The sequence below is a fragment of the Hakea prostrata genome, chromosome 2 (assembly GCF_041222555.1).
Source record: "Hakea prostrata isolate BN-2017 chromosome 2, UWA_Hpros_2, whole genome shotgun sequence".
Lineage (NCBI taxonomy): Eukaryota > Viridiplantae > Streptophyta > Magnoliopsida > Proteales > Proteaceae > Hakea > Hakea prostrata.
Genome location: NC_142601.1, coordinates 21,842,301 through 21,869,693, shown reverse-complemented (window position 1 = coordinate 21,869,693; position 27,393 = coordinate 21,842,301). Strand labels below are relative to the sequence as shown.

The 27,393-nt window shown below is 38.8% G+C and overlaps 1 protein-coding gene across 1 annotated transcript; it reads left to right on the top strand.

Moving 5' to 3' along the window:
- Positions 1–62: 62 nt before the first annotated feature.
- On the top strand, positions 63–27,104 carry LOC149024050 (protein SPIRRIG-like). Its single transcript, XM_089144427.1, has 19 exons — positions 63–649; positions 2,762–2,831; positions 2,929–3,014; positions 4,264–4,399; positions 4,488–4,544; positions 5,907–6,074; positions 8,501–8,692; positions 8,802–8,867; positions 12,951–13,065; positions 13,320–14,485; positions 14,817–15,528; positions 15,618–15,720; positions 16,186–17,303; positions 17,396–19,046; positions 19,148–22,171; positions 23,300–23,608; positions 23,806–24,112; positions 24,240–24,386; positions 25,105–27,104. Exons 1-19 carry the CDS (start codon positions 507–509, stop codon positions 26,281–26,283), a joined length of 10,749 nt encoding a protein of 3,582 aa, XP_089000553.1. The 5' UTR covers positions 63–506; the 3' UTR covers positions 26,284–27,104.
- The last annotated feature ends 289 nt before the right edge of the window (positions 27,105–27,393 follow it).

The following is a 27,393-nucleotide window of genomic DNA, read 5'->3' as shown; positions in this document are numbered from 1 at the left end:
GAGAAAGGTGGGACCGGGGATGACGTGGCGAGGAAGTGGTTTTGAAGATTAGATATCAGAAAGACAGAAACGGCGACGACAGAAGGCGCGTTAGAACTTAGAACGTTCCAAGGAAAGTGTTGGGGGAGGCTATTCTTCGGCCTTCCTTTCTCAACAGAAGTCGCGTTTTATTAGCGAAAATCCAAGAACACCTTAAAAATCACGTAAAAAGAGAAAAAAAAAATCGCAGGAAGCTTAAGAAGAAATCAGATCGAGCTGCTTCTTCATTTGGTCAATTGAAAGATCTGATTTGTTGACGAAGTAAAGACCATTTTTAACACAAATTTTCAAGATTTTTGGTGGTGGATTCGGGGAAATTTAGCGAAGGACAGTGATTTTGAGCTTTGAAATCCTTCTAGATCGTGCTAAAGAGGCTTGATCTAGGGTTTCGTCAAGTGGGGATGTTTCTCCGGAGAAGGAGCTTCTTCGGATGACATTCTCATATGTTTCAGTCCTGTCGGTAAACGATGAAATGGGTTACATTGCTTAAGGACTTCAAGGAGAAGGTTGGCCTTTCTCAACAGCCTACTGCGTCGTCTTCTCCACCTTCTGCCGCCACTGCAGAAGTTTTTCCGTCGTCAAGAAATGACTTTACTTCGTCTCCGTCAAGGTTCATTTTTCCCCTTTTTCTGATGATCATTTTGTTTTGATCAAATATACATTGTTGACTATTTTTTCTTTCAGTTTAGTATCTGAACTTCAACTATACAAGCGTTTTTGTTGAGTAATGAGAACGTAATCAATAAGTTTAGACCATCGCCGTTCATTGGTTCACTAAAGCAGGAAGGATGAATATTTTTGTCTTTCTTTCTTTTTTGAAGTACCTTACTCGATGATAAATCGTTTTGAAATTTGGTGCTGTGTAATAACATAACCTACTAGACCTTAGACGGGCATTTATTTGTTTGATTAGAATAACTGAATAAGAACTGGGATTTGGTTCTTATTCGTACGACAGATTTTTCCTAGTCAGTGTAATTCAAAGAATTGATTTAAGAAATACAAAAGATAAAATGAGGCCTTTTGGAGCTCGGGGGAACCACATTCGATGGAGGTATCATGAAAGGCGTGATCTTGGGATTGTCTGCTGGACGTTGGCAGATTTAGTTTTATTCTTGTTATGGTAGACCTTGCATTTACTTGTACAGAGATGCTACTATAACTTCTAGGAAATTACTTACTGCTGTTGAAACACCCCCGGATTATTAAAAGAAAAGGGTTATTTGTTTTTGGAGTAGGTTTTTCTTTTTTTTTTTTTGGGGGGGGGGGGTGGAAGGAGGGAAAATACATCCACTTGAAGAGCTACTTGGCCGTCAGGTTGGCATTGTGAGGTATCCTAAATTCTCCCTTGGCTTTTCACGAGTTTGTGTATGTTGTGATAATGTAATGGGCATATAATCAAACTGAATACAGTATAACTTCTTTTTTGCTAATAACTGCATATAATATAACTATATAGAACTCTTCTTATTTCTTAAAATTTAGCATTTCATATAATCATTTTACTTGGTAATCATGCCTGAATAGTTACTTTGATATGTTTTGAGTTACAAATGGTTTTCCTGTAGGATAACCTATGTCTTAATTTGTTTGCAACTTGCATGATATAAATTGTGATTTGGTTGTTCATGTAGCCATTCCCCATGAAGGTTTTTCTGTCACTTGACAGGCTCATGGGTTGTTTTGAGGTTATGTAGTTGCTGTCCTGACAAAGTAGAATGTTGAGATTTACTTTGGATTTTGCTAGCAAGAACATTTTGAGAAGGTCATGCTTGATAATTCGTTAATTGCTTACTTGTTGAATGCTTGGTCTCGGGTCCAGTTCCTGGAAATAACCTCTCTCGAAATAGGTGTAAGGCTGCATACTATTGATCCTGACCAAAACTTGTTAAACGTGAGAACCTTTTGCACTGGGTACGCCTTTTCTTCTTTCTGAGGTTGCCATAAGCCAGTGCTGTACATTGAGTTCTTTCAGGAGGTGGAGCTTTCTAATGGAAACTTCTTAGTTCGCAGTGCAGTTCAAATCCTCTTGGAGCTAGCGGTCCTATAATAATTTCTCCCTTATGGAGTTGAAGAGTTTACTTGCCTAATGTTTTTGGTGTTCCCATCTTAGTTGGTTGCTCTTTATTTGGGCCTGGGCAGTGTGGTTTATGGAATTATGGTGATGAACATTTTCTTCTTCCCTGGTTTTTAAGTTGCTGGCGTCTTATCCATGTTTTTATAATAACGCAGGGTGTTTCATGAAAAATTTGAGAGTGCATTCACCTTATTGATATTATGGTAGAAGGACTTTCATTCTGGACCATCTTCGTGTGGTGTTATTTCTTCTTTTTCACCGAGTTTGATACTGATAGAATCTAATATATCCAATATTTTCCAGATAATTTTTTATTGATATGGCTGTCCTCTGTTTTTTTTACGGCATGAGTTTGGATCCTTTGCCTCTGCTATGAGATTGTTTCAAATTATGTTCATTTTAAGTTAGCTAACCATAATTTGTTTTGTTTTGTTTTGGTATGAATTCTGACATGACATGTATTTTTTGGTGTTTTCACCATACCTATGAGTTATTGTGGAAAGCAGCATTTCTTGTTTATGATTTTCTTTGATTACCATGTGAGTAGCTAGAACATGGACCTAAGATTCTGTGTTGGATTCGATTTGCATGAATATTTATTAAGATGCCTTATGCTGTCAAATTTTTATGGTTCTGTGCAAGCAGAGACAAAAATGAGTTGGAGTTGGATTTCAAGCGGTTTTGGGAAGAGTTTCGCTCATCCGGCTCCGAAAAGGTTTTTCCTTACTACATGTTGATTGTTGACAACCTTTTCCGCCATTATGCTGTCAACAAAAATATGTTAGCTAATGGTTTGTAAATCCTCCTTGCAGGAGAAAGAAACCGCCTTGAACATGGCTGTAGATGTGTTTTGTAGACTAGTGAAGCAGCACTCTAATGTAGCTCAATTAGTTAGCATGTATGTAAATGGTTCTTTCCTTGCTTTACTGGCTCTGCATTCTTAGACCATACCTGGAAATTGTTCCTTCTTGTCGTGTAGTTTTAGCTTCACCATCATACCTGCAGGTACATTCATGCATACATAGATGCATAGTTATCAAGGAGGTAAGGCGACTACACGTTTAAGAGTCTTCTTAAGCACCTTGAGTGAGGGTGGCCATAAGGCATTGTCGTGGAGAACAAAAGCTTTATTGGTGTTCTTTTTTTTAATATAACCATGTTATTTAATATAAGTAGAATATTAAGAATCATATAATTCTACTTATATGCTTAATAAATATTAAAGCATCATACAAATGCAAGGTTATTATAAGGGAAAAAAAACTACATTCATCTATTGTAGTAGCAATATAGCATAGTAATATGTTCGTCTCTGAGAAATTTGACAGTTCGAATAATTTTATTTTTCTGTGGGACTTTTATGAATCAGATAAAGCACAAATCAGCTTTCCAACAAATTTAAGATTGCTTAAATTTGATATATATTGAAGGAGTTATAATTTGGGTAAATCTTGTTTGGTGTATGTTAATGTTTTCAGTATCACTTTGAATGATAATATTCTTTTAGACATTAAAAAGAGGAATATTCTACCACATCTTTTGTTTTGGCACTGTTTTGTCATATAAATATTTATGGAACTTTAAGATTTAAGTAAAACGACACCATTAGAAAGTTGGAAATTTTGAATTATTGCTGAAAATCTAGTTTTTGTTCTTAAACTTGAGGATTCACTTCTTTCTTTTTGGAATTTTATTTTTTTTAGTATTTTTATTGAATCCAAATGGTGTGTATGCTTCTTTATGTATAACATTTTAGGTAAATTAAATACAAAAATTATATTCGGCATAAAGAAGGGCCACAATCGGATTCAACACCAATATAAACAATATAAGGCGCTTGCAATAAGGCAACCAACTGCCCAGACCTCAAAAAAGGTTTGGCTGCCATGGAAACACCTTGCTAACTATTTACATAAATGTAAATTCATGCATTCATACAGACAGATATACAGACAAGCTCACATATACCTATAAATATGCGCTAATGCACATAATTATCCATGTGTATGCATATACTGATAAGGGTTGAAAAAGGATTTGCAAGGATACATATGAATATGATAATGTTAAAATTTAACTTCTCTTGCTTTCTTTCTAATTGTGGGAATGTCTAATTGATGAACTAGTTGCTGTCAACTTGCGTGCAGGTTAGTTGAGACACACATTTTCTCCTTTGTTGTTGGAAGAGCATTTGTAACAGATATTGAAAAGTTGAAAATCAGTAGCAAGACGAGATCATTGAATGTTCTGAAAGTTTTAAAGTTTTTCTCAGACGTCACAAAGGTGTTTGTTAATGCCTTTGCCTAGTTGTTTCTGACCTTAGGAAAATGAAATGCTTGTTGAATTAACATTCATTGACGATCTTGTGCAGGATGGCATCAGTCCGGGTTCAAATTTGTTATATGCAATTGAAGTTCTTGTATCTGGGGTATATATAATCTTTACCAACTTAAAGAGTTACTTTATTGATGTACTTGTTTAATTATTACATATCACATTTCTTTTATGTCTTCCTTCTGTAATTCTGTTTAAAAGACATGGTGAATACTTTGGATGCCTGTTCGCTGCACTGTTTTAAGAATCATGGATTCATGGGAACTCTAAGAAGCCTTTGCATTTCCCTTGGGCTGTTCTAGATTGAAAGAGAGACAGTTCAAATGGAGTTCAAGGCTTCAAGGAAGAAACCTAAGCAAGAAACATAATTTTCTTGGCATCTCCCTTCTCCTTATTTAAACTGTAAAAACTGGAAATGATACTGAAGAACCTATCCATTTTGTGAAAGTTTGTGTACCACAACCTTCAGTTAATTATATAGAACAAGTGGGTACCTTTTGCTCTCTTGATGGGCTACTTTCATGTGGTGCAGTCATGTCCTTTTCTCATTGCATACAACTGTAAGATAGTGCTAAAGTGGCACGGCATTATGCTCTTGTGATGCCAATTGCATAGAGATCTACTGTGGTTTCCTATGGGAGATCAGATTTTCTGGAAGTGTTGACATTTCGAACTCCATATTTGAAACATGCTTTCTTGTTTGGAATATATCATCTTATTGTTTTCTGTTTAAAGAATTTAAAGAATTGAAGATTAAAAAAAAAAAAAAAAAAGTGGTAGAGGTTTTCTTGATGATCATGTCTAGACTCTAGATTGTATCTCTTAATGGCTGATGTGTTCAAATCCAGCTGGTGGGTAAGTGCATTGTTTACGTGTGAAACTGTTTGTAGCTTAGCTTCATGATATGGCACAGCGTATACCACCGACCATCGAGTCACAGCCCTTTTTGGTACACCTACTGGGTTTTTAATCCCTTTTTGTTTTTCAGCTGTTAAATCAGGTGTATTGTATTTGTGTTGGTCCTAGCTGGACTTGGATGGTCAGTGCCTGTGAGATTGCATCTGTCAGGCTTTAAAGACAAATGAGTCATATGGCCCAACATTTTGCTAGCTGCCAATTTTTGATGAGTTTTCCAGTTAATTGTAGTGCATATGGTGCTCTGGTTGAAAGTTACCAATTCAATGTTGATGTGGACACTTCATTCTGAAAACCTTTTTAGATATACCATCTAGATGATGTCATGCAGAGAAGTTGGATCTCATGTAGAGAAGTTGTGCAAGGAATTGACGTTGCAGTATTGTAACTGATTTGCCATGTGCTGCATAATTGTATTTTATGAGCTGTTATATAGTAACTTCAGGTATAGATAAATATTGTGCTGAACTTCATATTAATAAATAAAGTTGACCCTCTTCCTTTTCAAATTTTTTTTTTGTATCTTCTGTCTTGTTTACAGCCAATTGATAAACAATCGCTCCTCGATTCTGGGATTCTTTGCTGTCTCATTCATGTACTTAATGCTCTTCTTAGCCCTGAAGAGGCCAATCAAAAACAATTAGCAAATAATTTAGAGGAAAGGGCACCTGAAAGTGATGGAGGTATACAACAAGTTCGCCGGCTTGAGGTAGCTTTCTTCTTTCATGGTTTGCATACCAGATGCTCTGCTATTTGGTTTATTGTGCTCAAGCAGCTATATGCATCTTAAGTTATGCAGTCTTTTTGTGAAGTTCTTGTCTGATGTTCTTCTTTGCTGTAGTGATCATGTTGTTTGCCTCTATTTTTCTGTTTGTTAGTTTAGGAGAAGTAATGTTAGTTTTTGCGAGACATACAATTGAATGTGAATAATAAGTTGTTTTGGTAATATATACTTGTTTTTGGGTGTAATTATGAAATCTGAACCTGTTTCCTTCTTCGTACTATGATTAATAATAGATTCAGCATGCGTAGTTCGCCAAATGCCGATAGACTTGAATGGACTTCATGGATTTTCTAGGCTATGCCAGTGATGAAATATTCAAATATTGATTCTTAAGTAAGGACCGTCAGATAAACTAAGTTTCTATTGAATTTATAGATTGTAAGTTGAGTCCTTAAATTATGAGTCACTGCTGGGTTCCTCTAGGTGCCCTTGAAGTACATCTTAGAATATGGAATATTGGAAATGGGATCAGACAATTCAAGTTGAACTGGAACTGGTCTGGAAAGTACTGGAACCATAGCAATTGGATGGGGGAAAAACACATATTTCCATGTGTGTTTTGTTTTTTTGGAGGGCTTTTCTTTCACCAATTCAGGAGTCTTGTAAATCTAGTGACTGACAGAAGGAAAAAAAGGTAAAAATTTAAGATATACATGGATTTTGATGGCTGATTCCAAAATAGGTCTTGGTAATCGGCATATATAATTTTTATTTTTATTTTTTGTAGAGAACAATTGACAAGATATGCAAGGATTTTTTTTGGGGGCCATATCTTGATTACAATTAGTGCTGGTTTCTAAATAACATTATTTGAACAGATCAATCATTAGCCTGGGGTGCTTTTCTGGTGAAACCTATGTATAACTAGGTTGATGGTCCTTAAAAACATTCTTGCTTCCTCCACAAAAAGCACAACATTGATAACTGAGGGCAAAAAGAAAAAGAACAGAAAATAGTATTAGTTTGTACTATTTTCTTGGATCTTTTCTTCTTGTGTTGGAACATCTATAAACAGTAAGAAGATTTTTAGCTTAAATTGTAGAACCACTTTGTAATTTGATGAAATTTTCTATTGTTATCCTAAAAAAATGGAGAGAGAACTCGTGGTTAGGTGTAGTTTTCAATCATGTCTTAGGTCTCGTGTCAGTCATAACCTTGCCTATTTCAATCCTTATTTTGACCAAAATGACCCAATCATAGTTAAATCACAGATTAATCTTGAAAAAAGGATTTTACTTATCTATTCTTGTTGTAATTAAACAACAAGAAATATATTTCTTCCTTTCCTTCTTGGCTACCTAATGCAACTGAGTGAATTGCAGAACTCTTTGGATAGTGTGTGGTGTGCATTCCGATATTAATAATCCCATTGCCATTCGTAGGATGCAGAGTGCCATTTTGATTGACATGTGTGTATCAAACCGAATGATGCATGAAATTTTATATGGTCATCATTTTGAATTTTTTTCCTTTTTTACATCCGAGGTTCCTCCCATGTTTGGAAGCCTGAAGAATGATAGAAGTTTCGAAACCTAATTTGGCCATTTGGACCTCAAATCTATCCATAGAAATCTTCCAGGTTTCAACTGAAATTGTGGTTTTTTGAAATATTTTGGCTTAAAGCCTGATCAAACCTTCTTGATGCTTAAACTTGCTTTCTTTTCATTTATATGTCTTAAAGATTCTATATTGCATGTTGTATGACCTTGCATTCCCTAATCCTACAACATTTTGGTTTCACACTATGGGTAGACTTAGAAATCATACTTAGGGTTGTTTTCTCACAAATTCAAGGCCACTAGTGTGTTCAAAAGTCCTTAAATAGGTTAATTACCAAGTTTAGGTCTAATTGAGACCCTAAAACCCACCAAGATGGGCCACTGAGTTGATGCAAAAAAAATCACACATCTCGACCGAGATCTCTCCAAGATGGTTGAGATCTCGCTCGCCGAGAGATCTTCTCTACCATGAGCGTAACTACTCTACATATCAGGGTTGTTTATGTGTGAGGTGTACTTGAGTCACTTGATGCTTGTGTTGCAAGGCATAGAGCAAGGCAAGGTTTAGCTGTAGTAATCCGATCATCTGAGGCATACTATTTTACACACAAAGACACCTAAAATTTTGTATCATTTAATTATTAAACATTCATTATAAATCAGCACCAAAATATACCAAGGATAAATAGAGTTGCTAAAAGCTTAAATTAGAACTTAACATGTTCCAAATTTGATTCGAAAGTACAGAAAAGGACAGAGTATCTTAAAATAGTCCATGACTGTTGAGTTCAGATTAATATATGTACTAAAGTACGAGTGGCGGTAATTGAGAAGCTTTGATGTTTTTCGCAGGTTGAGGGAAGTGTTGTGCATATTATGAAAGCATTGGCGAACCATCCATCAGCTGCACAGAGTTTGATTGAGGATGATTCACTTCAGTTACTATTTCAGACGGTTGCAACTGGCTCTTTGATTGTTTTTTCTCTATTTAAACAGGGTCTTATTCCTTTGCATACAATTCAGCTTCATCGACATGCCATGCAGGTGGTTATTACATCAATATTAGATAGTTGTCCATTAGCAATAAAATTCAGATTGGCAAGTTGCATGGATGCTCAATGTTCATTTTATTTTGCTTCATTTATTGTCACAGATACTTGGTCTTCTCTTGGTCAATGACAATGGTAGCACAGCAAAGTATATACGCAAACACCACCTAGTATGTTGTTTAATCTCTCTCTCTCTCTCACACTCTCACTCTGTGTGTGTGTGTGTGTGTGTGGTGTTGTGCAATACTAATTTGAATTTGACAACTTTGATATGATCCACTTTTTGATTTGTGAACCAAAGGAACTGCACTTCATCATTAAATCATTATCCTGGACTTCTTTTGCTTTTCCTTTTGAAACACATTATATTCTGTTCCTCACCAAATTATGTTCATGGGTTCTTAATTTGAATAGATGGGAGTGTCGATCTCAAGTACCAAATGTCTAACATAGTGATGGGGGAATATGAAGAAAGATTTAAGACAAAATTTTGGTCAAAAAATGAAAATTACAATTTGAAGATACAAAGTTGATGTGATGAAGGGGGAATTCCTGCTCAAAATAACAGTTTAAAAGTTCTTGAGACTTGAGAGTTGAGACACAAGTTTAACACAGATTGCAGGCTCATTCGGCTGAGGTGGGATCGATTTTTCAGCATCCCTATGATGTGACTATGACTGATATGTATTGGATTTCTTGGATGGGAGAATGATGACGAGAACACACCTTATCCCAACTAAATGGGGTCGGCTACATGGATCCTTGCCTTATGATCAGATCTATTTGAGGCCATATTGCATACAAGGCCTAAGCCATGCATATCTTTTCTCACCACTTCTCCTAAGGTTATCTTAGGTATGCCATAGCTCTTTTAGTTCCTTTAGTCGGATTATATAACTTCTCCTTATGGGGGAATTTAAATGTCTCCATTGAACATGGCTATGCCACCTCAAACAACTTGCTCATATCTTTTCATTTATCGGAGCAACTTTGGGACCAGCTATAATATGATCGTTCCTTACTTTATCCTTCTTAGTCTTGGATAAGAAACCTACATTTTTTTAATATGCATATATATATATATATATGTGTGTGTGTGTGTGTGTGTGTGTATATATATATAGCACGGGGTACATTGAGGAATGACAAAGTGCAAATCTTACGGCTGTTTCAGCTATCTTTTTTTGGGGGGGGGGTGAAAACAAAATTCTAGGCAGAAATGGAAACTCTAGTATTTGGTCTGCAGAAAGGCAAGAGAATTGAAGCTGCAAAAAATTTGAGTAGCATCTGATTCAGCAACTGTTATGTCCGTAATGATAAAAAACAAGCCCCTTTGGTATATATCTCAGCGGTGGTGTGTTCTGTTGCTGTCCTTGAATTCGATAGAACGGAAAGTAACGCACTCTAAAGAGAAACAAATGTGTTGGCTCATTTCCTAGCAAATTCAGCAGCATAAAACCATACGTCTTCTTAGATACACGTGTTGCCTGCGATGATTCTACAAGCAATGGAAAATGATGCAATGGGTGGCCCTCGCTTTAGGTTTATTGAGTAGCTTCACAGAGATCGCTACCTGATGTGGGTAGAGATGCTGTATGTTTCAATCTCTCTCTTGTACATTTCATTCTTTGGTTCCTTCTTTTTATTAAACAACTGGATTTTCTACTGAAAAGAACCAATATCCTGATTATCCCAGATAAGGATATGAAGAAAATTATGAAAATCAAGTTGATAATAGGGAGCTAGATTTCTAAAATCAGATTTGGAATTAAGTAGAAGATTATGACCAATCAAAATGTTGCTGCGCTAAGAGGTTGTAATCTTGAAGATTCCGAATGAGAAAAATAGAGGAAAGAATGGCAAATTGAGAATAAATAGAATTCACCTGGGACCGATATTATTACTTTAGACTAATTTGAAGAATGAGAGAAAACAATGAGAGAGTGGTGAAAGTAATCGCTTGTGTAGATTAAGATCATAGCTGTCTGTTTATAGTAAGAGAAGTAAGAAAATTAAAAATAGACCCCTATAACTAACTGGGTTAGACATATACCCAAGAAGCTTGAAAGTTTTATAACAACATTTCCCTTCAAGTTGGTGCATGGATTTTACACATGCCCAACTTGAGCAATGGAAAACCTCACTACTAAGTCTTTTGGTGAAGAAAGTTAGCCAACTAATCACCTGACTGAACAAATGGAATGCAGACAAGCTCTTTGTCAAGTTCTCCTTGATGAAATGACAATCTATTTCCATATGCTTTGTCTTGTCATGCTGAACTGGTTGTGGGCAATGCCAATAGCAGCTTTGCTTTCACCAGAACATTGTAGGAAAATAGGAGCTAAAACTAAGATCTTATTGATGTGTAACAAGGTTGACTCCCCCATAATTGGGCCCAAAACCTAGACCCAAAAGGCATCCAAAGCTGGCTGAATACCCCAGGGCTCAAGAAGGGTTTGTTGGAACCCCCTCGATCCTAGGGTCATGGTTCTATCTTTATTTTTTATTTTTTTTTTAAATTTGGGTTAGTATTTTGCAAGTAATTTGGGAGTCCTTTTGTAGGTCAGATTCCTAGTTAGGTTGGGATCCCACAAAGTGAGTCCACTCTAGTCTCCTAATTGTTAGGATTCCATATCCACTCTTAGAATTTGGATTGGAGTCCTCTAAAATTAGTTATCGAGTTTTTGGGGGGTCAAAATACTAGGTCAAAATTAGAGAGTTCCAATTAGGGTCTATTTATTAATATTCCTTTTGGAAAATTAGGTGTTATTTTCCAATATGGTTTCTTTTTATTTGTGGTTATTTATTGAGTTGTAAAGGGGATCTTAGTCTATAAGGGATTCCCTACTTGAGTCAAGTTAGGTTTCCTTATTAGAGTCTGAGTCTTTTCCCTCCGCTTGTAAGGCTAAAAAATGCCCACCCTACTTCATTGTAAGACTAGTTGGTCTCCTCAACCACAAAATTATTGAGATAAAATTCAGATGTCTAGTTCCCAATAGTTTACATGCCTATAATGCTGCTCTCCTTGATGACTACAACCATATTAGAGGAGTTTAATAGTGATCATCAGGCTGAAACAGGGGAAGACAAGAAGGAGACTCAAGTCTTTGATCGCAGGAACATAACAGTTGATGAAGGTGCCCCCACAGAATGCAGAGACATGGCCAAATCAGCAACACCAGTCGGAGATGTAATTGATGAGGTACGCACCCCACTGGAGATTCCTTATGCCATTAACACTAAGGGGAGAGTAATGCTGCCCACAGACATCAGAGCCGTACCAGCCCTATTCCTTACGAAGCTGGCCCTCCTTTGGGTCTCAAATTTTTCTTAGAGGAAATACTACAAGGATTCTTAAGGCTATAGCCTATAGCTATGGTACTGACAGAGGTGGTGACATGGAAAGACTCCAAGAGCATGCCCATTCACTTAATCTTTCCTCCTTGGGCTTTTGACAGGAGGGCCCCTAGAATTGAAGACTTCCTCCCCACTAGCCCTACCTTACCAGAGTTTAGTCTAGGAAAGGTTCAAGCGGCTACACATATGCTACTATCTCCCCACCGTAAGATACGAGGGTGAGTACACACTACATGATTGTAGAGGATTGACCCAGGAGCACTTGATCAGCACATTCGTTAGGAGGTGAATACTTAAAGAAGGGGAGAATTGATGTGGACAAGGTTGCCCCCCCCCCCCCCCCCCCCCCCCCCCCCCCCCCCCCCAAAAAAAAAAAAAAAAAAAAGGGCCAAAACCCAGACCCAATAGGCCCGAATACCCCAGGGGTATTTTGGTAATTTCTCCAGCGCTTTTGGGGCTCAAGAAGGTTGATGAACTTGCAGCACCTGAGTGGTAAAACTGGATTGTTGCAGGGAATTGTGTTACCTCTTGCAACTTTTTGGTTTTACTTTTTATTTTTATTTTTATGGTAGATTGTGGTAATTAGTCTGCACATAGCAAATTTTTGCCCTGTACTTCTTGTGGGTTGTCCTATAATATTGTATGTTTAGTTAGTTTTTTTATTTTATTTTATTTTTTTATTTATCAAACACTAAACACTTCAGGGACATTTTTTATTTCTTGGTTAAATTGCTTGTTTGTCGTCAATGTATCTATTCCAAAATTTTGTTGTTGACTGCTTATTTCTTCACTGTGACATCTGTTTCTGGGTTTTATAGCTTATATCTTGATTCAGTTTTCTTTCCATCTCTGAAAGAAATAATTCTCACCTCATGGTTTCCTGCTGTTTTGACCAGATAAAAGTTATTTTAATGGCTGTCAAGGATTTCAATCCAGAAGTTGGTGACTCTGCATATACCATGGGCATTGTGGATTTACTACTTGAATGTGTTGAGTTGTCATATAGACCTGGTAAATGCGGAATTAAATTCTTGTGTGGATTGTTTGAAAGTGTCATAGTTTCAGTGATAAAAGTTTTGTCATGTTTGTGCCAAATTATACAGCCTTGTATGATGTATCATTAACCAAAGTGTCTTATACTCCTTCCCTCCATCATTCACAACTATCTTATGCATCGAGTTGTCTGAGTTGGTATTTTGATTATATAACAGCAGTTATGGTTCACAACTAATTCTAACTGGGGTATAACTTATTTTTATGTGTAGAGGCTGGGGGAATCAGGCTAAGGGAGGATATTCACAATGCTCACGGCTATCATTTTCTTGTTCAATTTGCGCTGGTACTGTCGAACTTGCAGAAAAATCAGGGTTTTCAGTCTGTCCAACCTACTTCTGAGGAAGATTCTGCTTCAGATGGTTCTTCAATATCGGGTTCTTTCAAAAAACAGGAATTGACAGGGAAAGTTGGGGCTGCCTCGCCACCTCATCTTTCCCCATCACTATCCAGGTTACTTGATGTTCTTGTTAATCTAGCACAAGTTGGCCAGACTGAACCCAGTATATCTGCTGGAGGTAGAGGCACGAAATCTTCACACGGCAAGGCCAGTGGCCATGGTAGAAGTCGTACATCATCTTCTGATCGGATTGATGATGAAATACAGGAAAAAGGAAATGCTAAAATTAAAGATCTTGAAGCAATTCAGATGTTACAAGATATTTTTCTTAAAGCGGACAACACTGAACTTCAGGCTGAGGTTTTAAATAGAATGTTCAAGATATTCTCAAGCCATCTTGAGAATTATAAGTTGTGCCAGCAGTTGCGCACGGTGCCTCTCTTTATCCTAAATATGGCTGGGTTTCCTCCAGCATTGCAGGAGATAATCTTGAAAATCTTAGAATATGCAGTAACTGTTGTGAATTGCATTCCTGAACAAGAATTACTTTCACTTTGTTGCTTGTTGCAGCAACCGACAACTTCTGAGTTAAAGCATACAATTCTATCTTTCTTTGTTAAACTCTTATCATTTGATCAGCAATATAAGAAGGTCTTGCGGGAAGTTGGTGTTTTAGAAGTTCTCTTAGATGACCTGAAGCAACACAGGCTTCTCTCTGGTTCAGAGCAGCATGATCAACTGGAAAGGAAGTCAAGTTCAAGCAGCTTGATGAAACAAATAGACAGTAAGGATGCTATAATTTCATCTCCCAAACTAATGGAATCTGGTTCTGGGAAGTTTCCTCTTTTTGAGACAGAGAGTACAATAACTGTTGCATGGGACTGTATGGTCTCCTTATTGAAGAAAGCTGAAGCCAATCAATCATCATTTCGTTCATCTGATGGTGTCACCATCATTCTCCCATTTTTGGCGTCTAGCATCCACCGACCTGGGGTTCTCCGGACGTTATCCTGTTTGATTCTTGAAGATGTTGCGCAGGTTTGTGGTCAACTAATTTCCCCCCCCCCCCCCCCCCCCAAAAAAAAAAAAAAAAAAGAAAAAAAATGTTTCTACTGCATGATTGGTTTGACTTCTGAGGGCGGTCAGATAGTTTCTTCTTTTACTTGTATGCATGGACAATTAATGTTATAAAAGTTGAGAAGATTGATTTAAGGTTTCCTTAAATTTATCTTTTGACTTCTGAGGGCAGTTTCAGATAGTTTCGTCGTTTACCTGTCTTTCTTACAAAGATGCTGTATAGTGTATATTGTCTTGATTGTTTGAGCATACAAATTCTTCCAGTAGATGAGAGGATTTTCATTTTTGCCAGGTTCATGGTGAAGAATTAGGTTCACTGGTTGAAGTTCTAAAGAGTGGTATGGTCACTAGTGCTTCAGGTACCCAGTTTAGGCTTAAAAGTGATGCAAGGTGTGACATTTTTGGAGCCTTACGGCGCATGCTCGGAGTCAATAATTCGGCTCAAAGGGTCTTTGGTGAAGCCACAGGATTTTCGCTTCTACTTACCACACTCCATAGTTTCCAAAATGATGGGGAACCGATAGACAGTCAATCTCCTTTAGTTGTTCAGATGAAGGTCTTCTCATTTCTGTTGCGGACTATAACAGCTGGAGTATGTGGCAATGCTGTCAACAGGACAAAGTTGCATACGGTTATATCATCTCAGACATTTTATGACCTTCTGTCTGAATCTGGGTTACTTTGTGTGGATTATGAGAAGCAAGTCATTCAGTTGCTGCTGGAACTTGCACTTGAAATAGTTCTTCCACCATCCAGTGTACCAACAACGGATAATGTTCCATCATCTGATTTGGTTGAGGCGGCAGGGTCTGCTTTTTTTCTTTCAGGTGCTTCATCAGGTTCTTTCAGTCCTAATAAAGAGCGGATATATAATGCTAGTGCCATCGGTGTTCTGGTCCGCTCGTTGTTAAGTTTTACCCCAAAGGTGCAGTTAGAGGTGCTAAGCTTCATTGAGAAGCTTGCTCAAGCTGGACCCTTCAATCAGGAAAGCCTGACTTCTATAGGTGCGAGGTGGAGAACTATGTGATTCTTTATTTTCCCACCTATAATGCAAATAATCTTATTATTTTATTTTCTATGTACATGTCTTTAGGTTGCGTGGGCCTTTTACTGGAGATAATCCGCCCTTTTCTGGCGGGCTCATCACCCTTTCTCAGCCATGCATTGCAAATTGTGCAGGTTCTAGGTGCTTACAGGTAGTTACTTTTGTTCATTTTATTATTCTAGGTTAGAGAATTGAATGTCTCAAGGCATAATGATATTTAATTATTCATAATCTATCACATGGCAAGGCATTGGTGGCTCCATGTGATACAGGGCATTTGTTTCATGTGTAATACTTCAGCCCAAAATAAGCGTAGGTGCTCAAAGTACTGAGGTATTATTTTATAGCTATTATATTTTTATGATGCTGTAATTTCATGGTTCATGCGAACTATGAACTGCATCCCTTTACTCAGTTTGGGAATGAATTTTATCAATAAGATGGTTGCTTTGTCCTCTATCTCATGTATTTGCTCATACACTGCCATATTGTAGGTTTTTAAGTGCTATGATCATTATGCGTAGTGACATTTAGAATATTTTTTGTTGATGATTTCTGTACACTATTATCTCATTATGGTTACTCTGAAATACTGAATGATGCCTTTATGGAACAGGTTGTCGACAGCAGAGCTACGGGTGCTTGTCAGATATGTTCTGCAAATGAGAAAGATGAATTCAGGTCATATTCTTGTTGACATGATGGAGAGATTGGTTCACTTGGAAGATACAGCTTCAGAAAATGTTTCTCTAGCACCATTTGTGGAGATGGACATGAGTAAGGTTGGGCATGCTTCTATCCAAGTTTCTTTAGGCGAAAGGTCATGGCCCCCTGCTGCTGGTTATTCCTTTGTCTGCTGGTTTCAGTATCGAAATTTCCTGAAAGCCCAAGCTAAGGAGCCAGAACAACTGTCCAAGACTGGCCCGTCTAAAAGGCGGAGTTCCTCTAGTGCTCAGAAGCCTGGAGCTCACATTCTCCGGTTGTTTTCAGTGGGTGCAGTAGAGGATGAGAATACATTCTATGCAGGACTTTACCTTCAGGATGATGGCGTTCTAACTCTTGCCACTAGCAGCTCCAGTTCATTGTCATTTTCTGGGTTAGAACTTGAGGAAGGAAGGTGGCATCACCTTGCCATTGTTCATAGTAAACCTAATGCGTTAGCTGGACTTTTTCAAGCTAGCGTAGCATATGTATATGTCAATGGAAAGATGAGGCACACCGGGAAGCTGGGGTATTCACCATCTCCATTTGGGAAGTCATTGCAAGTAACCATTGGGACACCTGCTACTTGTGCGAAAGTTAGTGACATGTCATGGAGACTCCGATGTTGCTATCTTTTTGAGGAGGTGCTGACTGCAGGTAGTATATGCTTCATGTACGTTCTTGGTAGAGGATATAGAGGGCTCTTCCAAGATACAGATCTTTTGCAGTTTGTTCCAAACCAGGCCTGTGGTGGAGGAAGTATGGCAATATTGGATTCATTAGATGCTGAATTACCTTTATCATCCAACTCACAGAAGATTGATAGCACCAGCAAACAAGGGTCTCCGAAGCCCGATGGCAGTGGAATTGTTTGGGATCTTGAGAGACTTGGGAATCTATCATCACAGCTCTCTGGGAAGAAGCTTATATTTGCATTTGATGGTACATCTTCAGAAGCTTTTCAAACATCTGGGAGCCCATCGTTGCTCAATCTAGTTGATCCATTGTCAGCTGCTGCTTCTCCTATTGGGGGTCTGTAAAATCTCAACTTCTTTTTTATATGCTTTGCTTCTTTTTTGCTCAGAAAGCTCCGTTTGTGATAAATTCCAGTTTTTCCTCCCCAGGTATACCCCGATTCGGCCGTCTTCATGGGGATATTTATATCTGCAGGCAGTATGTGATTGGGGATAGCATCCAGACTGTTGGTGGAATGGCCATTGTCCTTGCTCTTATTGAAGCTGCTGAGACCCGGGATATGTTGCACATGGCTTTGACATTACTTTCTTGTGCACTTCATCAGAGTCCACAGAATGTACGAGATATGCAAGCCTACAGAGGGTATCATTTGCTTGCTCTTTTTCTGCACCGTAGAATGTCATTGTTCGATATGCAGTGTCTTGAGATTTTTTTCCAGATTGCTGCATGTGAGGCTTCATTTTCCGAACCACAGAAGTTGCGGGAGTTGCATCTCCTTCCCTCCTCTGCTGGAACCATTCATGATGCCAACTATGAGGATCTTAATTTGTCAAAATTTCCTGATGAATTTTCGTCAGTTGGATCTCATGGAGATTTCGATGACTTTTCTATACAAAAAGATTCATTTAGTCATATTTCAGAGCTTGAAAATGCTGATATGTCTTTAGAACCATCAAACTGTATTGTTCTCTCAAATGCAGATATGGTTGAACATGTCCTGTTGGACTGGACCTTGTGGGTGACAGCTCCTGTTTCTATTCAGATTGCTCTACTTGGATTTCTTGAGCGTCTTGTATCCATGCATTGGTACAGAAGTCATAACCTGACAATCTTGCGTCGAATGAACCTTGTCCAGCATTTATTGGTGACTTTGCAAAGAGGTGATGTGGAAGTTCCTGTGTTAGAAAAACTAGTTGTATTGCTTGGGGTTATTTTGGAGGATGGCTTTTTGGCTTCTGAACTGGAGCATGTGGTCCGGTTTGTCATTATGACTTTTGATCCACCTGAATTGACAAAGCGCCATCAAATCAGTCGAGAGTCAATGGGTAAGCATGTCATTGTACGAAATATGTTGCTGGAAATGCTTATTGATTTGCAAGTGACCATAGGTTCAGAAGAGTTGCTTGAGCCGTGGCATAAGATAGTTTCATCCAAGTTGATAACCTATTTTCTTGATGAATCTGTTCATCCTACCAGTATGAGGTGGATCATGACTCTTCTTGGTGTTTGTCTTGCTTCTTCTCCTACCTTTTCACTTAAATTTCGCATCAGTGGAGGTTATCAGAATTTGACACGTGTGCTCCCAAGCTTCTATGATTCTCCAGAAATATATTACATCCTCTTCTGTCTAATATTTAATAAGCCTGTTTATCCAAGATTACCAGAAGTCCGCATGTTAGATTTCCATGCCCTTATGCCAAGTGATGGAAGTTACGGAGAACTCAAGTTTGTGGAGTTATTGGAATCTGTGATTGCTATGGCAAAGGCGACATTTGATAGGTTCAGCACTCAGGCTATGCTTGCGAATGACACTGGTAACCTTTCACAACTGAGTGCTAGCCTTGTGGCAGAGTTTGTAGAAGGAACAACAGACATGGGAGGGGAGCTTCAAGGTGAAGCCTTGATGCATAAAACATATGCAGCACGTCTAATGGGTGGGGAAGCTGCAGCCCCTGCTGCAGCAACTGCTGTCTTGAGGTTCATGGTTGACCTAGCAAAAATGTGCTCTCCTTTCTCTGTTGTATGCAGACGGCCAGAATTTCTAGAAAGTTGTATAGATCTATACTTCTCTTGTGCTAGGTTTGTGGTGTGAAATCTTGTGTCATGTTTCATGGTTCCTTCTAAATTGTTTTTTTTCTTCAGGAAAAGTGTTACCTAACTGTGTATTTATGTACTTGTAGGGCTGCTTGTGCGGTGAAGATTGCAAAAGACCTCTCTCTAGGAGTAGAAGAAAAAAATTTGAATGATTTTGATGACACACACAGTTCTCAGCATACATTCTCCAGCTTGCCTCCTGAGCAGGAGCAATCGGCCAAAACATCCATCAGTGTTGGAAGCTTTCAACCTGGACAGGTTAGTTCAAGTTCTGAGGAGATACCTGAGCCTGAAAATTATTTGGTTGGTGACAAAAAAGAAGGTAAAACGACTACACCCCAGAAGGATTCAAGAAAGCAATTCATGCAAGAAGATGGCCTGGCTGTGCATGGTTTTGATGGTGAAAGTGTGGATCAGGTTTCTTCAGTTACTTCCGGCACTAACGAATTTAATTTCCAAAATGTTAATGGAACGGCAGATTCTGGATCTTTCACCCTAGTTGATTCTCCCATTTTGTCTGAAAAATCTAGTTCTAAAGTTCCTCTCTTGCCCTCTCCAACTCCGATGATTACTCTGGTTTCTTGGATTGGTAGCACGGGCAACACTGGAGGAAAATCTCCAGTAATAGCTACTCCATCCCTGAGTTCTTCTGTGTCCATTGGTGAATATGATGCATCTCAAGACTTAAAATCCAGTTCTCAAGGTTCATCTGCTGCAAACACATTCTTATCTGTAACTCCAAAGCTTTTACTTGAGATGGATGATTCTGGTTATGGTGGTGGTCCATGTTCTGCGGGAGCTACGGCTATTTTAGATTTCGTGTCAGAAGTTCTGGCTGATATCGTGACTGAACAGGTGAAAGCTGCACAGGTCATTGAGACCATTTTAGAAAATGTTCCTCTTTATGTTGATCCAGAAACTGTGTTAGTTTTCCAGGGCCTTTGCCTAAGTAGACTGATGAACTTCCTTGAAGGACGTCTGTTGCGTGATGATGAAGAAAATGAGAAAAAACTGGATAAGAGTAGGTGGTCTGTGAACTTGGATACAATGTGCTGGATGATAGTGGATCGTGTATTTATGGGTGCTTTTCCTCAGCCAGGTGATGTACTGCGTACTCTGGAGTTCTTGTTATCCATGTTGCAATTGTCAAACAAATATGGTAGAATTGAAGAAGCTGCACCTACGGGGAAAGGACTTCTATCGATAGCAAGAGTGACCAGGCAGCTTGACACATATATACATGCACTTTTGAAAAATATGAACCGCATGATCATGTACTGTTTTCTTCCCTCGTTCTTGTCCAAAATTGGCGAGGATGACCACCTTGCACGCTTAGGCTTTCAAATGGACTCAAAGAAGAGTTTATCTTCAAGATCTTCACAAGAGGATTCTGGAATTGATATCTGTACTGTCTTGCAGTTATTAGTTGCTCACAAACGAATTGTATTCTGTCCAAGCAACCTGGATGCTGATCTAAATTGTTGTCTTTGTGTAAATTTAATTTCTCTTCTCCGTGACAGAAGACGAAATGCACAGACCATGGCAGTTGATGTTGTCAAGTATATGCTGGTGCATCGACGTGCTTCATTAGAGGAATTGCTTGTATCTAAATCTAATCATGGATCACCTCAGGATGTTCTCCATGGTGGTTTTGACAAATTGTTAATTGGAAGTTCATCTGTATTCTTTGAATGGTTTCAGAGTTCAGAACAGGTGGTAAACAAGGTGTTGGAGCAATGTGCTGGTATTATGTGGGCGCAGTACATCTCTGCAACAGCAAAATTTCCTGGGGTTAGGATAAAAGTGCTGGAGGGTCGTCGCAAGAAAGAGATGGGGAGAAGAGGGCGGGACACTTTGAAACTTGATCAAAAACACTGGGAGCAGGTGAATGAGCGGCGCTATGCTCTTGAGTTGGTTCGTGATGCAATGGCAACTGAGCTGAGATCTGTTCGTCAAGATAAATATGGTTGGGTTCTCCATGCTGAGAGTGAATGGCAAACTCATCTCCAACAACTAGTACATGAGAGAGGAATTTTCCCCATGAAAAAAGGCACCTCTCCTGAGGTATCTGAATGGCAACTTTGTCCCATTGAAGGTCCATACAGGAAGCGCGAAAAACTTGAGCGTTGCAAATTGAAAATTGATACGATCCAAAATGTTCTTAGTAACCAGTTTGAACTGGAGGAAGTTGAGCTGTCAAAAGAGAAAAATGAGAACAACCTAGAAACTGATTCTGGGTCATTCTTTCATCTTATAGCTCATGGTTCGAAAGAGAAGTGCTTTGATAGTGGTGATTACAGTGAGTCTGTTTCCAAAGAAACAGATGGTGCTAAAGAAGGGGATGCAGCGTCTGCTAGGATTGCATGGAATGATGATCGTTCTGAAGCTAGTCTTCACTCTGCTCTTGAGTATGGTGTTAAGTCCAGTTCTGTTTCTTTTCAAATAACTGATAGCATTCATGGGAAATCTGATCTTGGTTCTCCGAGGGAGTCGTCAGTCAAAATTGACGATCCAAAAGCTACAGAGGATAAGGTGGAAAAGGAACTACTTGACAATGGTGAATATCTTATTAGACCTTATCTGGAACCTCTTGAAAAGATACGGTTCAGATATAACTGTGAGCGTGTCATTGGTCTTGATAAGCATGATGGCATTTTTCTTATTGGGGAGCTCTGTTTATATGTTATAGAGAATTTCTATATTGATGATTCTGGGTGCATATGTGAAAAAGTATGTGAAGATGAACTCTCTGTGATTGATCAGGCCTTGGGTGTGAAAAAGGATGTTACTGGTAGTATAGAGTTCCAGTCAAAATCATCTTCTTTGTGGATCACAACGGTGAGGTCCTGCGCTGGGGCAAGGGCATGGGCATACAATGGTGGGGCTTGGGGAAAGGAGAAAGTGTGTACTAGTGGCAATGTGCCTCATCCTTGGCGTATGTGGAAGCTTGATAGTGTTCATGAGATTCTGAAACGTGATTACCAGCTGCGTCCTGTTGCTGTTGAGATATTCAGTATGGATGGATGCAATGATCTCTTGGTTTTCCACAAGAGAGAGAGAGAAGAAGTCTTCAAAAATTTGGTTGCCATGAATCTTCCAAGGAACAGCATGTATGTATTTGTACTCTTAGTAGTGGTTCCATTTGATTGCTAATTTTTTTAATTTATTTTACTTATTCTATTTATCTAGTGAGTTTGCAATGCTTTTTTCTGAACAAACTTTTTAGTAAGATAATTGGGCTCTATGTTTTAAATGCATATGCTTGTATGATTAAGTATACTATTGCTTATTGATAGTGCTTGATGTTTTTGGTATAATTATATGAGTGGCTAAAATTGAGTTTGTCCTAATTTCTTGTCCTAATTCAATTTCCTGAAGTTATTGTCTAGGTATTAAAGTTCTTATGAGTCAAGTGTTGGTGTTCTGTAGTTTTTATAGATTTTGTGCCATCATTTCACTAGTATGGGATGAAATCATCTCATCATGAGCTTTGAGGATGCAGACTGGTTCAAAGAAAGTGCACAAACAATGGCCATCCCTTTAGTTTATTCCTAATAAGCTGAATCTGTTCTTGAATGGTGGTTAGACGTCAGAATTTCCTATGCCGCATCAGATGACCCAGATGTCTTGAATAATTTAGTCAAAGGATCCTGGTCTTCGGTTGTAAGGTAAGATGCTTTTAATGAACGGGAAAATAGAGTAGTCTGAGCTAAAGGGAAGGGCAAAATTTGTCATACAGAAGTCTCTATACTAGTCAAAATAGTTGTGGCGTCAACACTGCACCTAGCTAAGTTTTAGGTCGGGGATTCAAACTTTAGCAGTTTTCCTATATGTTCATTAGGAAAATGCTTGTCTTTATTATGATCCAGTGACCTCCAACTGAACAGTGTGATTGATCGTACCAGATGGCACATTGACCAATCAATAGTTTTTCAACCAAGATTTTTGTGAAAATCTCAACTGCCAGTCCAACAAAGCAGTCTAACAACTAGAGAACATTGTGGCTGTAACATTTCAGGGATTAGTCCTTGGCAGAACTTCTTGTTTTTTAATATTGCATCACCATTTTACTGGTAATTGCTGTTATTATCTCCTACACTTGGGTTTTAGCTTTGGTTCTTATGACGGTTCACGTGATGACACTGACTCACGTGATGATGCTGACTTTTTCTTTTTGTATTCTTTTAATGCTTCAGATTATTCACTTAGGATTATATTAACTTATTCCATGCAAACAGGTTGGACACAACTATTTCTGGATCCTTTAAACAGGAAAGCAATGAGGGTAGCCGTCTTTTCAAGATTATGGCTAAATCCTTCTCTAAGAGATGGCAAACTGGAGAGATTAGCAATTTCCAATATCTTATGCACCTCAACACTCTGGCAGGACGTGGATATAGTGATCTCACCCAGTATCCAGTTTTCCCATGGGTTCTTGCAGACTATGAGAGTGAGACTCTTGACTTGTATGATCCTAATACATACCGTAAACTTGACAAACCAATGGGATGCCAAACAGCTGAGCGGGAGGAGGAGTTCAGGAAGAGGTTGGCTTTGTTTTGACATACGAGTCACTGTTTTCATAGATTTAGTTTCAATACCCTCACCCCCCTTATTTCTAGGGAGAGTTGCTGCTATTGCTGTTAGTGGATCAATTTATTTGACATGCCTGCTCACCATACTTTTATTCTTCATAGATTGTTATGACTAATATGGTCTCATTGGTACTTTTCTTTAATATCAGATATGAGAGCTGGGATGACCCAGATGTCCCCAAGTTTCATTATGGTTCACATTACTCTAGTGCTGGAATTGTTCTCTTCTATCTTGTTCGTCTACCACCATTCAGTGTGGAGAATCAGAAACTACAGGGTGGTCAGTTTGACCATGCAGATCGCCTTTTCAATAATGTGAGGGACACATGGTTAAGTGCTGCTGGGAACGGTAACACATCTGACGTGAAAGAATTGATTCCAGAATTTTTCTATACGCCAGAGTTCCTTGAAAACCGGTTTAATCTTGATCTTGGAGAGAAACAATCAGGAGAGAAGGTAGTCTGGCCTTTCAATGTCCAATTGTTTTTACTCTCATTCACTATGTCAACGGTCACTGTTGCCTGCTGACCCAGTTTGGGGCCTATCAAACTGAAAATCTCATTTGGATTTGGTTTTGCTTTAGGTTGGTGATGTTGCCCTGCCCCCATGGGCCAAAGGCAGTGCCAGAGAATTCATCAGAAAGCACCGAGAAGCATTGGAGTCGGATTATGTTTCAGAAAATCTGCACCATTGGATAGACCTTATCTTTGGATACAAACAGAGAGGAAAGGTTTGTATGGGTGTACTTTTCATTAGAAAATTGAGTAATTCTTTTATATGATAAGTTCGTGAAGACAGATCTTTCTCAACAAACTTAACTTTTTTAGTTCATAAGCTGACAATTGAACGTTTACTTAATGCTAACTCTGCACAAGTATGGATAGTAAAAGCCTGTACACAGTGCACAAGGCCCTCACCACTATGGGGGTCATAACATATGCAGTCTTATCAGTTACCTTTGCTTTCGCAGATTGCCTGTTTCCAAACTCGAACAATGAAGCAACTCATCGTTGCACCTTGGCTCGTTCTCCACTAGTTTGGATAGTGCACATGTAATTCTGTAGGCTGCTTTTCTTCAACTCCCTTAGTCTAGTTATTGTGATGTGGAAGAAAGCTAGAAATAGATTTGATCCTCACTGTCAAATGCTAATATTTGATTTGAACTATCTGACCCTCTGTGTACATGATTATTTGGGTCTTCAGAAATGGGGTAAATACCAGATGGGCCAAACCTAGGAGATCTTTATGAAGCCTATCAACTTGTTTGTTGTTTTCCCTTTATTTACCAATGCTTGTTATTACCTTTTCTCTCTTTCCCTTAAAGTCTTATCCTCTGCATCTCATTGTGTTTGGCATCTTTAGTTTTTGTCTGTGTCTTGTAGGAGCCGATAAGGTAAATGCTCCCTTTTCATCTTCTGTTCCAGTTCTAACCCATACATAATTCACAGGCAGCTGAAGAAGCCTCGAATGTCTTCTATCATTATACGTATGAAGGGAGTGTCGACATAGACTCTGTTAAAGATCCTGCTATGAAAGCCTCTATACTAGCTCAGATTAATCACTTTGGGCAGACTCCGAAGCAATTATTTCTCAAGCCCCATGTCAAGAGGCGGGTTGACAGGAAGCTTCCTCCTCATCCACTTCGTTTTTGTAACCATCTTGTTCCACATGAAATCCGTAAAATTTCATCACCCGTTACTCAGATAACCACTTTCCATGAGAAAATCCTTCTTGCTGGGGCAAATCAGTTGCTTAAACCCCGAACATATTCCAAATACATCTCATGGGGTTTCCCAGACCGTAGCCTGAGGTTTATGAGTTATGATCAAGATAGACTTGTCTCTACTCATGAGAGTCTTCATGGGGGTCACCAGATTCAGTGTGCTGGTGTCAGTCATGATGGCCAGACAATTGTTACTGGGGGAGATGATGGATTGGTTTCAGTCTGGAGAAACAGTACAGATGGACCACGTAGCATTACACACTTAAAGTTGGAGCGTGCACTTTGTGCTCATACTGCAAAGGTCACATGCGTTTATGTTAGCCAGCCTTATATGCTGGTAGTTAGTGGGTCAGATGATTGCAGCGTCATTTTATGGGATCTTAGCTCACTGGTCTTTGTGAAGCAGCTTCCTGAATTTCCTGCACCAGTCTCAGCAATATATGTCAATGACCTGACAGGAGAGATTATGACAGCAGCTGGAGTTCTGCTTGCTATATGGAGCATTAACGGTGATTGCCTTGCGGTGGTCAATACGTCCCAGCTTCCATCTGATTTTATCTCGTGTGTGACAAGCGCTGCATTTTCAGACTGGCAGGATAGAAACTGGTATGTCACAGGACACCAGAGTGGGGCTGTCAAGGTGTGGCACATGGTGCATTGCTCTGATGAAACGAGTAGTGAAAGCAAGTTGACTACCCATGGAATGGGAGGTCTAGGTCTGAACAGTAAGTTCCCAGAATACAGGTTGGTTCTCCACAGGGTACTGAAGTCCCATAAGCATCCAGTTACTGCACTATATCTTACGAGTGATCAGAAACAATTGTTGAGTGGGGATTCTGGTGGGCATCTTTTCTCATGGAGCTTACCAGATGAGAGCTTGAGAGCTTCATTCAGTCACGGGTGATTACTTGCATAGATGATTTATGGGTGAAATACAACTTTTGTCCGGTTGGGGGTGAATATTTGATTCCTCATCCCCCACCCATCTTTTTGTTTGTCCTTGTGAAGAGATATGTAACAAGGGAGCAAGAAGCAAGACACCAGGGCTGGCGTGGTGATAGGGTGAGAAAATGAGATTATGAACAAGGATCCAAAAGAAGTTGGTATATGTTAATGCTAGTCAAGCATGCGTGATATCCAGAAATGAATTGTGTGCTGAAGCAATGAATCTCAGAGATGATGATGACATGCTTTGTCATGTGGTCGATTTGAGGGTTGCAGGTTGAGGTTTTTCATTTTCGATCTGCTGAGCCACTGTCTTGGTTGGTCTTTGATGTAAATAGGTTGATGACTAACACATGTAGCAAAGCAAATTGTATAGGACAACCAACCCTTTCTCTGGGTGTGCACTGTTGGACAGAAATGAAGATGCACGATACATGCGATGGACGGTTGAAAAGGCTAATTGAGTGGCTTTTTTGTCTGATTCTTTTGTATTGATGTGTAATTGGGCAGTTGAGCATTTGTTGCATTACTGGTGCAATTGAACTATTCAATGATCAATCACAGATATTCAGTCAGTCTAGGAAAATGTATTGTTGCTTAATTCTTCCTCGTGTTTAATGCTTGTCTATTCCAAATCACTCTCGTAGTATGGAACTCTTTGGCGTGAACGAGTTCTTGGTGCACTTGATGGCTTGTTTATCGGAAAAAAAGAGAAAAACAGAAGGCAGAAATAAAGAAAAAAAATTAATGTGTTTTCCTAAATTGAGATTCAACGGTTGTGGGCGAATTGATCTGATAATGTATCTCTACTATACAGTTTTTTTTATTTTTATTTTTTATTTATTTAAAAACGTGTGGAAAATATTAGTCGTACTGAGATCAAATTTATTGCAGTTCCAAGCCATCTAGGAATGACTACTCATTGGGTGGGTTCTGAAAAAAATCCTAGTAAATTTTATGATTTGTAAAACATGTTTTCTGAGACTGGCAGCCACGGCAAATGAATTATGAAGGTAGAAGAACTACATTAATTTTATGTTAAGTCTCAGTCTATCATCAATTCTTTTAT

Bases quoted from the DNA above. Each gene is read 5' to 3' on its own strand.
- LOC149024050 (XM_089144427.1), top strand. From the start codon at position 507: ATGAAATGGGTTACATTGCTTAAGGACTTCAAGGAGAAGGTTGGCCTT. The intron at 13,066-13,319 runs GTAAATGCGGAA...TTTTATGTGTAG, and splicing joins TGAGTTGTCATATAGACCTG to AGGCTGGGGGAATCAGGCTA. The intron at 22,172-23,299 runs GTATGTATTTGT...CCATGCAAACAG, and splicing joins AATCTTCCAAGGAACAGCAT to GTTGGACACAACTATTTCTG.